The sequence below is a fragment of the Hipposideros armiger genome, unplaced genomic scaffold (genome assembly GCF_001890085.2).
Source record: "Hipposideros armiger isolate ML-2016 unplaced genomic scaffold, ASM189008v1 scaffold_466, whole genome shotgun sequence".
Classification (NCBI taxonomy): Eukaryota; Metazoa; Chordata; class Mammalia; order Chiroptera; family Hipposideridae; genus Hipposideros; species Hipposideros armiger.
In genome coordinates, this window is record NW_017731816.1 from 1218621 (window position 1) to 1233304 (window position 14684).

Here is a 14684-nt window from a genome sequence, read left to right on the forward strand (position 1 = left end):
CCTCTTCTGAAGCACAAACAAGGAGCAGAGGAGGCAGCCCACCTGAGCGAGCTGTCCGCTTGCAGTCTGTCTCTCTGCATGCTGCCTGGATGCTGGAGAGAGCCTGTGGGATTTCCTGTGTATGTAGCGGGTGGGGTGGGGCAATCCCCTGGGTGGCTCCCTGGAGCCGTGTGGGGAGGTGCATACCTGTAGCAGACATTATCAGTGCAGGGGTTGTGGGCTCTGACAATGATGAAGACGTGTTGAAAGTGCGAGCGGATGTTCTTGGGGGTGAAAGGCAGCGCCCCTGGCTCCTGGAAGATGATCGTCACAATGTCATTTCCGATGTGCCTCTTCCTTAGCAGCTGGTAAATGAGAAACAGAGGTGGGGAGGAAAGTGTTACAGGCCGGCTCTGTTCGAGGGTCCTGCCTGGACCACCACAGCAGTCTCTTTCTTCTCTGTCTCCTTGCTCCGCCCCCCTGCAGTATAGTCTGACCCCTCCATGCAGCCAGAGGGAGCAGTGGACACCTGGATCAGATCTGAGCCTTCCTATGGCACCATCTCACTCAGGGTAAAGGATAAGGTACCCACATGGCCCAGGGAAAGCCACACAATCTGCCCCCGTCACCTCTCTGACATCTCCATCCACGTTCCCCCTCGCTTACACTGCTCCAGCCACACTGGCCTCCTGCTGCTCCTCAAACATGCCAGAAACATTTCCTCCTCAAGGCCTCTGCACTGGCTATTCCCTCTGCCTGGAACATTCTTCCCGCAGACCCCCACATGGCCCCCTTGCTCCCTCCTTCAGGTCTTGGCTGAAATGTCACCCTCCCACGGAGGCCTTTGCTGACTATATTATCCAAGATCTCACCCCATCAACACCCCCTATCTCTGCTCTTCTGTCCCCATGACTTAACATTTATTGACACTTAGCACACAGTGGCTTTTCCCTCTTCTTTTTGTCTCTCATCTGTCTTGTCCCATTAATGTGTCAGCTCCATGAGAATGTGTCTGTTTTGTTCACTGTCCACTGCTGTATTTGCAATGCTGAGAGCAGTGCCTGGCACACAGTAGGTGCTCAATAAATATCTACTGGAGTGCAACATGGGCTGGTGGGCTTCAACTTGCTCAAGGCCACACTCATGGATGGCAGAGGTAGAGGCAGACTGGACACAGCCCGCAGAGCCGATCCTGGGCCACCACCTTCCCCAGGATACCTGATTTGAGAAGAGTGGGGCAGCTGCAGCTTCATACTGGCCTGTGGGTGCTCTGTCCACTCTCCCCTGTTTGTCACAGTCTGAAGAAGACGGTTATCTTCACAGGTGACAGTGTATTCATGCCTTTTTACTTATTTGCTGAAATTACATTGTCCTATTTACATTTAGCCTTCACTTAACTGTTAGGAATCCACAGACAGGAGCCACATGTAGTTAGTTCTACGTGAGGAGGCCCACAGTGTGCAATTCAGACACACTCAGCAGCACAACTCACACTATTTTGTTATATTGTTAGTTCTTCATGTGTGTTTTAAACTGGATTACTTGAAATTGCTAGATAAAGTACCCATTTACTGTGGACGGCATTTTGTACCCATATCTTAAAGTCACAATCTCATTTAATCTTCACAATGACCCTAGGAGCTAACTCATCCTACCCCCTTTAACTGATGAGAAAACAGGCTCACAGTGATTAAGCGACTTGTCCTGGGTCACACAGTCACGAAATGAAAGACCCAGAATTTGAACCCACTTCTGCTTGATTCTAGAACCCAAGCTCTTCTCCACCACGCCTCCCAACTTCCTGTGCCCCTCCTGCCGAGCCCTGCCTTATGCTCTGGTTTCATACAAGAGTGCAGGGGACCTTTCCCAGTGAGCCCAAGATGTGGGGGCCATCATACCACCCATTTCACAGAGGAGGGACGGCAAGGCTCAGAGAGGTCAGGTCACACAGCTAGGAAGAGGCAAAGTAAGAACTCAAACTCAGGTCCAACTCTGAGGCCAGTGCTCTTACAGCATGTTATTGGGTTCACCTTATGAAATCACTGAGAATGGACTATTTTTGGCCTATGAAATCTACAATGTTACTTGTACCAATGGAAAAAAAATACACACTTCCTAAACCTTCAGAAGTCTATGGGGCTTCTATTCATTAGAAAGTAAGAAGAGGCCTTTTGAGCCTTTTGAGCCTTGCCTCTGCTCAGGGCCCGCTCCAAACTCTTTGGAGTGTACTTTTTCTCCTAATAATGACGCCCTGGTCCCTTTTGAGCCTTTTGAGTTTCCTTTGCTTGGCCCACTCCAAACTCTTTGGAGTGTACTTTCTCTTCTAATAATGGTCCTTGAGCCATTCTCTACTGCTTGGGCCCGCTTCTGCTTCTTTGCAATGTATTTTTTCTCCTAATAAACTGTCTTTTCCTGCAACTTAAAAAAAAAAAAAAAAGTAAGAAGAGTTGTTCCCGGGCTGAGCGCATGGCGTGTCTGGGACAGGAGCCTCCTGGCAGCGGCCGTTAGCTACTGTTGCCCACCCAGCATGTCTTCCTTCTTCTGGCAGCCACGCCCATCCCCTCTGGGAAAGCACCTCCCTGACCCACATCTCTTCTTCTAGGGATGGGCATAAGCGTCAGGCTTGGCCAATCAGCCCATTCCATCCCCGTCACAGGCCCAGGGACTGGCAAGTGAATGGCTCAATGAGATTCGGGCCTGAAATGTTTCAGGGTCACCTGGAAGGCACGACTCTCTTTCCCCTGGGTGCCTATGCTGGGGAGATATGACACGACGGTTGATAGGGGCATCTTTGTCTCTACTTGGGAAGACCTGTGAATAGGTCACTATGAAGAAAAGCAGAGGTGGGAAATGGAAAGGACTCCTAACATAGTCTGAGCCCCTGGATCCAGTCATACCCAAAGCCCACCTTCTCCCAGCACTTGAAAGTTACAGAGCCCAGTAAATCCCACCTTTTGTTTACGCCAGTTTGATTTGCGTTTCTCTCACTTGCAGTTGAAATAATATTGACTGATTCAGTCTTTTTTTCCCCATAGGATTCCTCACGACTCAAGAGGCCCTTGAGGAGAGCTGGGGCAGTTAGTGGCAAACAGGGTGGCCAAGGGACAGCTAAGAAAAAACTGACATCAAATGACACCTGACCCAGGTGACATGACTGTGGCACAGAGGGTCTCCAAGGCCAAAGGTCTCCGTCCGCTGCACAGGATGGTGCCAGGAGAACCAATGCCTGGCAAGCTACCAACTAACAGCTATAGGAAGACTGCCTTGGGGTCCAGCTGTGCATCAGCTGGAAATCACATGGGGCCCCGCCCTGGACCCTACTGACCTGCTGCCTGTTGTTGGGGGTATAAGGGAGCAGGGTGGAGACATGGAACATGATCTCATAGTCCTGGTACGTCGTGTACAGGGAGTGGGTTCCCGTGGAGTCAGCTGAAACATAAACACCAGTTAGCACCGTATTTCCCAAACCTCTGGGCTTTTGCCATAGCCCACATACCATCTGTGTCAGTTTTTAACTTGATGTTTTCACTTAACTCTACTCTTTAAAATTAAATACATTTAGATAAAAAGGAAACCTTGTATCACACACCCACCAGATTGGTAACAATTTAAAAATCTGACAGTACCAAGGGTTGGTGAGGATGTGGAGCAACTGGACCCTTTATGTGGCTGGTTAGGTGTATAAATTTGTCAGCAATATCTATTAAACTTGAAGATAGGCTTAGTGGGATCATAGTCTACATGACCATACACATGTACCCTAGGATATGGGTACAAATGTGTTCAGATGTCAGTCAAAAGAATGGACAAACCGGTATATTTATACTGTGGGAAAATACACAGCCATGACCAGGAATGAGTCACGGCCACCAAGTGGGTGAATCCCACAAATATAATGTTGAATGAAAGACTCCAGATGCAAAGGAGCACATATTGTATGGCTGTGTTTACATATTCAAAAATAGGCAAAAAATTATATTATGTAGATGTACACATATAGGTACCCAAACTATGAAGAAAAGAAGGAAATGATAATCATGACCATCAGGATATTGGTTATCTCTACTGGAAGGTGGGTTATGACCAGGGAGAAGCACACCTGGTTACTGGCTCCATGTTTCAGAGAGGGAAACTGAGGCACAGAGAGGGAATGGCTTGCCCAAAGTCACACTTGCAATGAGTGGCAGCAATTGCTGTGTATTTGAGAGCTAAGTCTCTGTAAGGCCCTGTGCTGGGCAAGCCAGTGAAGGGGCAACAGGATGGCTGTCACACAGTGGAGGGTGCTGAGCCTTGGAAGCAGTATCTGTCTGAGAAGGGGGATAATAAGTCTCCTGTTCCTTTTTCTGAGTGTACTGCCCCTTCAGAGGCTCACCAACAGAACCACAACACTAACGCTCACACTTGCTGCGGGTTTCCTGTGTGCCAGGCAGCTGTGAGGGACCTGTGCCCCATCAGCACACTGCAAGTGGCATGCACCCTTGGAGCTCTGGGGGGCTGGACAGGTCCATGCCCAGCACAGAGAGAGGCCTCAGTATGTTAGGTTCAACGCCATGCTCCTGAGATAAGCACTATTATTACCGTTACTTTACAGATAAGGAAACTGAGGCAGAGAGAGGCAAAGCCACCCGGCCAAAACCACAAAATAAGCAACAGGCACAATAAGATGCTTATTCCTCCTCCTTCTTCAACAGAGGAGGTGAAGGTGATGACGATGACAGCCGCACACACCTGTTCAACTCTTGATTCATCCCTTTGTGCTTGGTCTCCTCATCTAGACCTCCATTTTCCAGATGAGGAAACTGAGACTTGGTGAGGCAAGGCAAAGAGCGAGTGAGCAAGCCAGGGCCCCATCTCGGGGCTTTCCAACTCAGCCTGAGCAACGAATCCAATGACAGCCCACCCCCAAGGCCAATGGGCAGTCCTTTCCCCAGGGAGCCGTAACGCCAGTTCAGTGTCAGCCATCCATCCCCCACAAACGGCTTACCATGAAGGATTTCAATCCCACACATCATCTATAAATGCACTGATGTATGTATGTGCATATACATATACAGGGAATGCTCTGACATATACGTTGTATCTACCACCCACCTTAAGCAACAGGTCACCACCAATATGCTTAATGTTTCATTTTCCAGTTACATCCACCCTCTCCCTGGACAGGTAACCACCATTCTGAACATTGTTTTTATCATTGTTTTGCTTTAGTTTTACTATGTAAGAACAAGCCTCCTAACAATATACTGTTGAGTGTGCTTGTAAGAGGCACTATTCAGTATCTGCTCTTCGGAGACCTGCTGGCCATGCTCGACATGAAGTGTGTGGCCCTCACCCAGGCTGGCCCCAGTTTGTCCTTGACCCTGCCATGTAGCACTCCGCTGCATGAATAAACCACAGTGCTGTCTGTGTCTGCGGTTATGAGTATGCAGGACATCTCCTGGTGTGTACATGTGTGAGTCCTCAAAGAACATGTCTAGCAGAGCTACTGCTGGGACACAGAGTCAATGCATCTTCAGACTTAAACAGAATATGCCACACCATTTTCCAAAGTGACTGCACTCCCTGCACTCCCACCGGCTGAGTCTCAGAGCTCCCACTATCCTGCGTCCTCACCTTGAGATCACCAGGCCTTTGGACTTTTGCCCATCAGGTGGGTGCGCGGGGGGTCCCGTAAGCTAACTGGCTTCCTAACCAAGTCACTGCTGCCACTTACTCTTGACATCCAGCTGGGCGGCATACTTGGCGAAGCCCTTCAGGCAGACCTTCTCGCCGATGAGAGAGAGGAACTCCTCGAAGGCGGGGCCGGCCTCCTCGTTGTTGTACATCTCCTCCTCCGAGCTCTGGCCGGCCTTGCAGTAGAGGATGCCCACTTTGTGTTTCCGGCAGAGCTGCAGAGGTAAGAGCGGCTTTACGGAGGCAGGCCAGGCACAGATGTCAGAGGGAACGGAACAGAGGGGCTTTCTCAGGCGCTGAGCCCAGGAGCTTCTGGGGTCACACAGGAATTCAGCACCACAGCCAGAGAGGAAGGAAAAAGGCGTGGGGGCATGTCCCAGTTGTCCCTTTCCCTCCCTCCCATCCAGAGAGGCATGACAAGGTACCCATGCTGCCTATTCTTCGTCTACTGACAGAGGGCGATGACACTCTCTCGAGTGAAAAAGACTGTTGCTTTGGCCAGCTTCCCATAGTAGGTGGATAGGAACTGGCTAAGAATCTGCAAAAGGAAATTCTGTAGGGCTCAGGGCTCAATAGAGTCAACATTGTTTTTTAGGGGGTAGGCCGCCAATAACCATGTTTGTCTGATGTACCAGATTCCCCTGGTCACAGGTGACTGGAAAAAGAAAATGTGTCTGAGAGGTGAAAAACTAGTTAAAATTCAATTGCACAATATTGTCATACAAAATAAAAAGGTGGGTTTTTTTTTAATGACTGAGGAAGATGTCTCACTGTGACATTCAGTGCATCTAGTGTGAGAATGAGAGGATTCCCTTTCTGTTACTGTGTTCCTGTAAGGAAACACACCTGCAAGTGACTAAGGCCAAATAGGAATCATTTGCTGAGGTTCAGAGTTATGTTGTTAAGTCATGTTGCAGACAGACGCCTGACCTAAGCATGGGCTGGTCAGAGGCTCTCCCGGGACAGAGAGTCAGAGACTGGGACTCGGCATGTGGCTCTAATTCTAACAGCAACTCTGGCAGCCAAGGGAGGGCCAGAGAAGCAGAGGGAGCCAGTGTGCAGAGAGGGGGAGGGAACAGGAGTGTGTGCGCGCACGTGCACACATACACATCACACACACACACACGCACGCACGCGCGCGAACCTGATGGCTGTCTCATCCCTAGACCATTTCCCTCCTGAGAGCCAGTCACATTCCGGCTCTTGGCACCCCGAGAATTTGGTAGCAGATCCCTTCTTTTACTGAAACTAGCTTAAGTGGGTTTCTGATCTTTGAAAAAAAAAGTGACCAAGACAGAAAGAGGTACCAGGAGTGGGGCCACTGTTGCACCAGTGGTCCCGGCTCTGGCCCTGGCTCACCCCTTGCTCGTCGAGCTTCAGCAGCTGCTCCGTCACCTTGGGAGTGTTGAGAGCCAGCCGTAGGCAGTGGATATTGAGTTCAGGGATCACATACTCCAGGGCGTCCTTCAGAGGCAGGCCCCGCCCGGTCCCATGCTTTGTGGCTGTGGGCGTTGCGTCCTCCAGGATGGAGCCCCGTAGGGTGATGAGCTGCTCGAGGGAGAGAAGGGGGGGGGTTAGGAGGTTCTGGGGACCCAGGAAGGGATTAGAGCATGCGAGGGTGTCCTGTTCTCAAAGCAACGTGCCAGAAAGCCCTGGGTTTGGGCTAGGATTTAAGCTTGCTGCCTCCTGGCTATGTGATCTTGACCATGTGACTTCCTATCACTGCGCCTTAGCGTCCTCTTTGGTGAAATGGGTAGAGTGATAGAATCGTAAACCTGAGGGGGTGTTGGGAGGACTAAATGAGACAGTGCATGGAATATACCTTCGTTTGTCTAACAAATCCTGACTGAATGCCTTCTAAGTGCCAGCCCTGTTCTAAAAACAGTGAACAAAACAAAGGTTCCTACCTCATGGAGCTGACATCCCAGGGGAGAGATGGATTATTATCAGGGAGTAAGAGGTATAATGAATAAAATAAGCTCCACAAGGTGGGCACTCAAATGAACACTCTTACTGTCATTATTACAATATTATTCTATGTAAAACATACTACCATAAGCTCTTATGTAAAACACCTGCCTGCCCCGGACATCGATACCATCTTGGATCTTGAACTGTGGCACTTGCTTTCAACATGGCTTCCTCACAAAATCACAACCAGTGGTTCTGATTCAGTTGGTCTGTGGTGGAGCCCAGGCATGTATGTACGTACGTATGCATTTAGGTATACATGTATTTATATGTGTGTATAGTTAAACACATACACACGTACACACACATTTTTAATACCACTCAGGTGATTGTTATGTAGCCAGGGATAAAAACCAAACCTCTAGTCGAGTCAATCATGGCCATCTAATTCCCCTTCCCCAGATACTGCTTTCTAAGTTTTCTCTATAGCTGGCCACATGACTAGTTCCAGGCAATGAGATGTGAGGGGACTTCAGCTTGGGGAGGACTTCTGGGACAGATTCCTCCCTGATAAAAGAAAAGCCTCTTTCCACCTGTCCATTTCTTTTTGCCAAGGACATTGGTGTGATGATAAGATATTTGGAGCTGTGGCAACCATCTTGTGATCATGAGGAAAGAGACAAAAGAATCACAGAGAAGTCAATCCTGGCAGCTACCTACCTCCACACTTCCTGTTAGATAATTAAAATAACTCCCTATCATTTTAGCAATGGCTAGTCAGGTTTTTCTGCTACTTTGCAGACAAAGCAATTTTTAACTGATATATCTTAATAACAAGTCACATTTATGAAGGTTTAGTTCACTGCACCGTATTCAGGTACGATAGTAGTTATTTAATTATACACATAGGTCCGTGTAGGGGAGGTTTTTATTATCTCCATTTTACAGATCAGAAAATGGAAGCTTCAAGAGGTTAGGTGCCTTATCTTAGGTCACCACAGCTCAATGGCTAAACCAGGATTCCAACCCAGGTTGATTCCTCCAAAGCTCATGATATTTTTTCTTTGAATTTTTTTTTTTTTGCTGTGAAGTATCATCCACATACAGAAAAGTACACAACACAGATAAGTAGAACTAAAGGAATCATCACAGAATGAACACCTATGTAATCACCACCCAGATCAAGAAATACAACAATCCCAGCCCCTGGAAGCCTTTCCGTGCACCTTCCCTCCTCCCCAAAGGCAATCTTATCCTGACGTCTAACCCCATAACTTATTTCTGCCTGTTTTTGAGTTTCCTGCGGTTTGGATAGTTTTGTATCTGGCTTCTTTCTCTGAATGCTATGGATATGAGATTCGACCACGTTGCTGCAAGAGGCTGACATTTTCATCACGAGGGATTTAATCTACTGTTGACGAGTACGGAAACTGCTTCTAATGTTTGACAACTGTGACTAGTGCTGTTAGAAACATCCATCGAAGCACCTCTCTGTGTACATGAACACATTTTCTTTTGGGATTATACCTAGAAGAGAAATTGCTACGTCGCCAGGCATGTTAATCTTCAAGTCTATTGCATTGCCCAACAGTTTCCCAAGTGGCTGTACCAATTCCAACCTGCCAACCCTGTCTGAGAGCCCCCGTGGCTTTGCATCCTCACTAACACTAGCTCAGGCTGCTGTCCACAAAGTGCTGATGGCTACCAAGTGATGCCATGCCCAGGGCTAGGCACAGCTGTTCCAGCACCACACCAAGATGGCACAGCCGGGGGTCTGCAGCTGTACAAGAGAAAAACCCTTCCCTGAGGAATTGTTACAAGAACCCAACATACACTTGGGGCAATGGTTTAAAGACTGAGGATCAGCTGACAGGAAAAACTTGCTCGCCCTAAGTCAACAGGCACAGGAGGTGGCAAAAATAACGTGTCATGACATTGCCTCTAAGCATACAGCCTACCCTTGCCAAACAGGACCTGAGCACGAGGCATGCAAAGAAGGAATGAAATGATCTCATGCATGGGAGTCTCCAGTTCTAGCCCTGGTAGTTAATAAACAAATCTCTCTTATCATAAGCGGGGTAGTCTTGAAATAGACCATGAAAAGCAGTGATGTCTTATGCTTTGCCCTGCCAATCTGGGTGGCCCTGGGGCTGTGGGTTTCAATTAATGCGCCAACAAGATCAGTGTCTTTGTATCCTGCTGACCCTGCCCCACAGCGCCCTCTGCTGGGGCCAAGGGACAGCGTGGGCGAGAAATCCTCATACTCTCTTCCACACTGGAGACAGGTGGCCTACGGTCACATTTTGGCTCTGATGACTTGACCAAAAGCCATTACTTGAAAAGCTCCCAGCTTTTTCTTCTCTGCTGGGGATAATAAGTAGGGCACTGGTAAGGGACAATGAGTGGCCACTTCTACCTTCTACTCTCCACCTGGTCCTGTCCACTGTCATGTCCACCTGGACTGTGACAGCAGCCTCCTCCGGATCTCCATCCTTCTGCTCCTGCTGCCAGCCCACCCCACCCCAGCCTGTTCTTCCTGTAGCAGCTTGAGTCAGATCACATCTCTGTTCTGTACAGAATCTGCTAACGACTTTCCATCTCTCTCCAAATAAAATCTACACTCACTGATCAGCCCGCAAGGCTCTGGCATCTCATTTGAGGGTAACCAGTCAAGGGAGGCATGAAAGGGCCTCAGGGCCACGTAAGCAAGGAGGTTCCTATTTGCACAGATGGTTCTCCACCGGCTCCCAACTCAGATGCATCTCTGCCTCACTGTGCGGGGCGGTGGGTGTACCTTTTCCTGGGAGGTCACTTGACAGTCAGTCTGACTGGGTTTGAATCCCGGCTCTACCCCTTCTCTAGCTGTGTGACTATGTGCAAGTCACTTAATTTGTCTGTGCCTGTTTTCTCATCTATAAAATGGGAATAATTGTGCCTGCCTCAAAAGTTTATCAGGATTCAATAAGATAATTCATGTACAGTACTTAGCATTATATCTGGCATAGAGTGAGCCCTCAATATGTTAGCCATTATTACGTGTACGCATGTCAAATGTATTTGGAAAAGCCACTAATGCAGTTAAGAATTTAAAAAAATTTAACCTTAAAAAGGAAGCTAGTTTCCCCACTTAACAGTATGCTTTGGAGATTATACAGACGCACACACAATCACAGGTACCTACACTGAACAAAAACGAGGTCCCAACTGATGCACCATTACACTTGATTTTTCATTTTAATATAAGGCTCTCCCTTTTGTACTTTGCACGCTTATGTACTCTTTAATTTCTTAACAATGAGTGATTGCTACTTTTTAAATAAAGGAAATAAAGATCTAAACCTCTAACCCTAACAGACCTGAGGTCTATCAAAAACTCATGACTGGGGGACTAAATGGAACCCACCGGGTCTGGTGGGTCAGACTGTCCCTGGCTGGTTGGGACTCCCTGGGTCATGGAACAGTCAGTGTCAGCAAGGGGGTTCAGGACAGGGCAGCCCTGGCCTGGGCTCATCCTGTCCGGGCTCAGGGGTGTGGGCCGGGGACTGACGTTTAGGTGTGTGCTGCCAAAGCCCAGCTCCAAGTCTGTCCCTGTCCTGGTGGGGAGCTAGGTGTTGCCAACACTCACATCCCATCTGCCAGGAGATGGAGGCCCGCTCGACTGTCTGCTTGGCGGCCGGGGGCAGCCATCTGGGGTGGGCCAGCCGGCTGGCTTGGAAAACGGCCTGGGCCCATCGCTCTGACCCCCACACCTTGGTTTACAAGAGTCTGCTGTGCGTGTGTGGGCAGGAGAAAAACAGTACTCTGTGAACTCAACCTTGCTCCCCAGCATGGCCCTCTCACCTCGCAGGAGAGAGTGATGGCCATGACAGCAATGCCATCACAACAGTATCTGCTGCTGAGAGCACTCACTGCCCTGCAGCCTTGTGCTACCATGTGCAACGGTCCAAGAAAACCTTCCTGCTGCTTCGGGAGACAGGGAACAACACAAAGCCTATTTTATAGATGAAGATACTGAGGCACCCAGAAGTAAAGCCATCTGCCTAATGTCACACAGCTAGTGAGTGGCAGAGCCAGACTAAATCCAGGCGGTCTGTTCCCAGAGCCAGAATTCAAACTTGACCTGACAGCCAATGTGCTAACTGCTTAAGAGCACAGGCTCAGGGCCCAGGCAGCCTGGGTCCATGTCCTGGCTCTGCCCCAGGGGGACCCTGATAAGTGATTCTCTTCCTGGGCCTCAACACCCTCATTTGTAGAATGAGGAGAATAATGGAACGCATATTATGGGACTGTGGAGAGGATCTGAAGGGTCAGTGCATATAAAATACTTAGGACAGTGCCTGGCAGGAATATGTGTTAACAGTATTAACGTAACTATTGTTATTACTATTGTTACTACTTTCGGATTATGCAACCCTCTGCTCTGCCTCCATGACAGAAACAGCCTTAGGAAGGGGCAGGCAAACCCTGTTGGTCACTACCCCTCCCTCTATCTCCAGATAACGGAGTCCTCAGGTCTGAGTGCCCAACAAGGCAGCTCTGTAAGGGGCTGGGCCCAGGGCTAAGTCTGGGTGTAGCCTGTGTGTGTGTGCGCGCGCGTGTGCACACGCAGAGAATGGGCTGCTTGTGGTTGTGAACCTCACAGTGGGCCAAAATTCACAGGGCTGACTGGAATTGTGACAAGATGACAGTGGGCTGAGATCTAACTTCACTGGGCTCTGCCCAAGTACCAGGCCCAGCACTGCCTACTTTATTTATTTATTATATATTTATTTATTTATTTATTTTCATAGGTTTTTTAAAAAAAAATTTATTGGAGAACAGCCATGGTCACTGGTTACACATTGCTTTCATGCTACAATGGCATAGTTGACTCTTTTTAAAGGAGGGCGCAATGCACAGTGGCCCATGTGGGGATTGAACTGGCAACCTTGGTGTTATCAGCAGGACATTCTAACCAACTGAGCTAACCAGTCACCCCAGCACTGCCTACTTTATTTGTTTGTTTTTTTTGTTTGTTTTTGTTTTTTTAAGCTGAGCCATCCTGCCACCTGTTGGCAGCTCAGCGGCTGCTCAGCTCGGGCTGGGAATCGAGCTGCTGTTGCTCAGAGCTCAAACTCTTGAGTGAGCTCTTAACCAACTGAGCCACTTGGCCGGCCCTACTGCCTACTTTATATATGCAATCTCACCAAGCCCACACCTCAGTCCTGTGAAACTGAGATTCCCAAGGGGAAAACAGGCTCTGAGATAAGAAGCTACATGCTCAAGGTTTCATAGCTGCTGAGTGGCCAAACCAGGACCCACACCAGGTCTCCAATGTGCCAGGCCTTAGGACCTTTGCACTGGCTATTCCCTCTGCTTGGAACACGCTTCTTCCAGATGTCCACATGGCTCCTCTCTCATCTCCTTCAGGTCTTAACTCTAATGTTATCTTCCCAGCGATGTCTCCCTTGACTATTCTGTCTAAAAGTCTAACCACCCCTCATACTTCTTATCTCTTCCTTGCTTTACTTTCCACCTTGCTACCATGTATCGCACTATATAATTTACTAAAGTATCTGTGTATTATCTGCCTCCCCGACAGAAATGCAGTTCCATGAGCATTTTTCCTGTCTCATTCACTTCTGTCCTCTCAGCGCCCAGCATAGGGCTGTCATGGGGTGGTGCTGAGTGAGTCTCTGTGGAGTGGGTGAATTCTCTGTGCCCCTGAGCCTTGGGCCTAGCCTAAGGTGGACTGGAGGCTAGTTTTGTGGGAGTTGGTGGTGGGAAGCAGGCACAAGCCAGAAATGGCACTAAGCCAATGTCAAACTTATTGAAAAGGAACCACAGCAAAAATATTATACCCTGACCCAGCATCTCTGCACCAAAGTCTCATGACTCTCAGAATGTGCAATGCAGTCTGGTATTTTAAAAGCTTCTTCTACATATCTGACTTCCATTAAATGACAACAGTAACAACATAAAAACACTGGCACTAAGTTGAGCTCACAACTCATGAATGGGTCCCACGTCTAGTCTGAACTGTTAGCGGAATCCCAGAGGCAGCCGAGTGGTGGCTGGAACGCAGGCTGACACCTCACCCTGCCACTTACTGGAGGGTGCTTTGGGCAAGTTCCTTAACCTTTCTATGCCTTTTTCGTCATCTGTAAATGAGTATAATAGTGCCTTCATCATAGAAGTGTCATGACACTTAAGTGAGTGACTATACATAGAGAGTATAGAAAATGCCCAACATACAGTGCAGGTTTCCAATACGATAGCAACTGTAGCAAATATTATTAGTATTTGATTGTCACTATCATTTCACCCAGCAGTTCTCCAACAGTCTGATGCAGTGTCAGCTGTCACCTCACAATCTTCCCTGGTGCTCATCTGGCCAGAAAAGCAAGGAGAGGGAGGAGGAGGCTCGTGAAGACAGAGGGGCCAGTGACCACTCGCAATCTGGGGCGCGAGATTTTGGGGCTGCCTCCCCTCAGCTGCCACAAAGCTTTTGTGTCACTATATTCCCCCCTCAGCGGAAGGTCCTCATGAAAGGATGGGGCTAGGGTCCTCGGTGCAGCATCTGCCAGTCTGGATGAGATCCAGGTCCCTGGCAGCAGCCAACTGCTGGGTTCCCATGTCTGGGCAAAGGCCAGGCCCAAGGGACAATGTAGGGCAGAGGGTGACCCATTTTGGGGGGCCTGTCCAGCTGATGACTGCCCCTTTTCTGGAAAGGTCTTTTGGAAGTCTCCCTCATTTTTGCTTGCCTAGCTCCTCTCTTTCTGCTGAGGAACCACCCTGTTGCCTCTTCTAGGTGGCTCTGATGGAAATATCAATCACAGTGCCCTGCTCTGCCCCTGTACCCTGGGTGGAACGCATATCCTAGATCTGGCCAGTTTCCTCTATCACCCCTGATGACAGTGACTGGCCCAGGGCGTGGACTTGTGATTCAAGCAGAGCCAATCAGAGTCCTTCCCAGAGATTCAGCAGATGAAAATGTCTTCCCTGTGGAGAAGAAGGTATAAAGATGTAGAGGGGGCCGGCCGAGTGGCGCATTGGTTAAGAGCTGGCTTGGGACGCCAGAGGGCCCCGGTTCAGATCTCACATATGAGGGCCAGTGACACTGCCCTCCACAGCTAAGATGC

At 48.9% G+C, this 14684-nt stretch overlaps 1 protein-coding gene across 5 annotated transcripts in view; it reads right to left on the reverse strand.

The window, feature by feature from the left end:
* SIPA1L3 (signal induced proliferation associated 1 like 3) overlaps positions 1-14684 on the reverse strand; it is a 242337-nt gene that overhangs the window by 78599 nt on the left and 149054 nt on the right. For all 5 annotated transcript variants that reach the window (XM_019666285.1, XM_019666286.1, XM_019666282.1 and 2 more), the window contains 4 exons: positions 7012-7200; positions 5693-5867; positions 3305-3408; positions 187-344 (listed from right to left, as the gene is read on the reverse strand). In XM_019666285.1, the coding sequence (XP_019521830.1) occupies positions 187-344; positions 3305-3408; positions 5693-5867; positions 7012-7200 (626 nt within the window). The remainder of the gene's footprint in view (positions 1-186; positions 345-3304; positions 3409-5692; positions 5868-7011; positions 7201-14684) is intronic.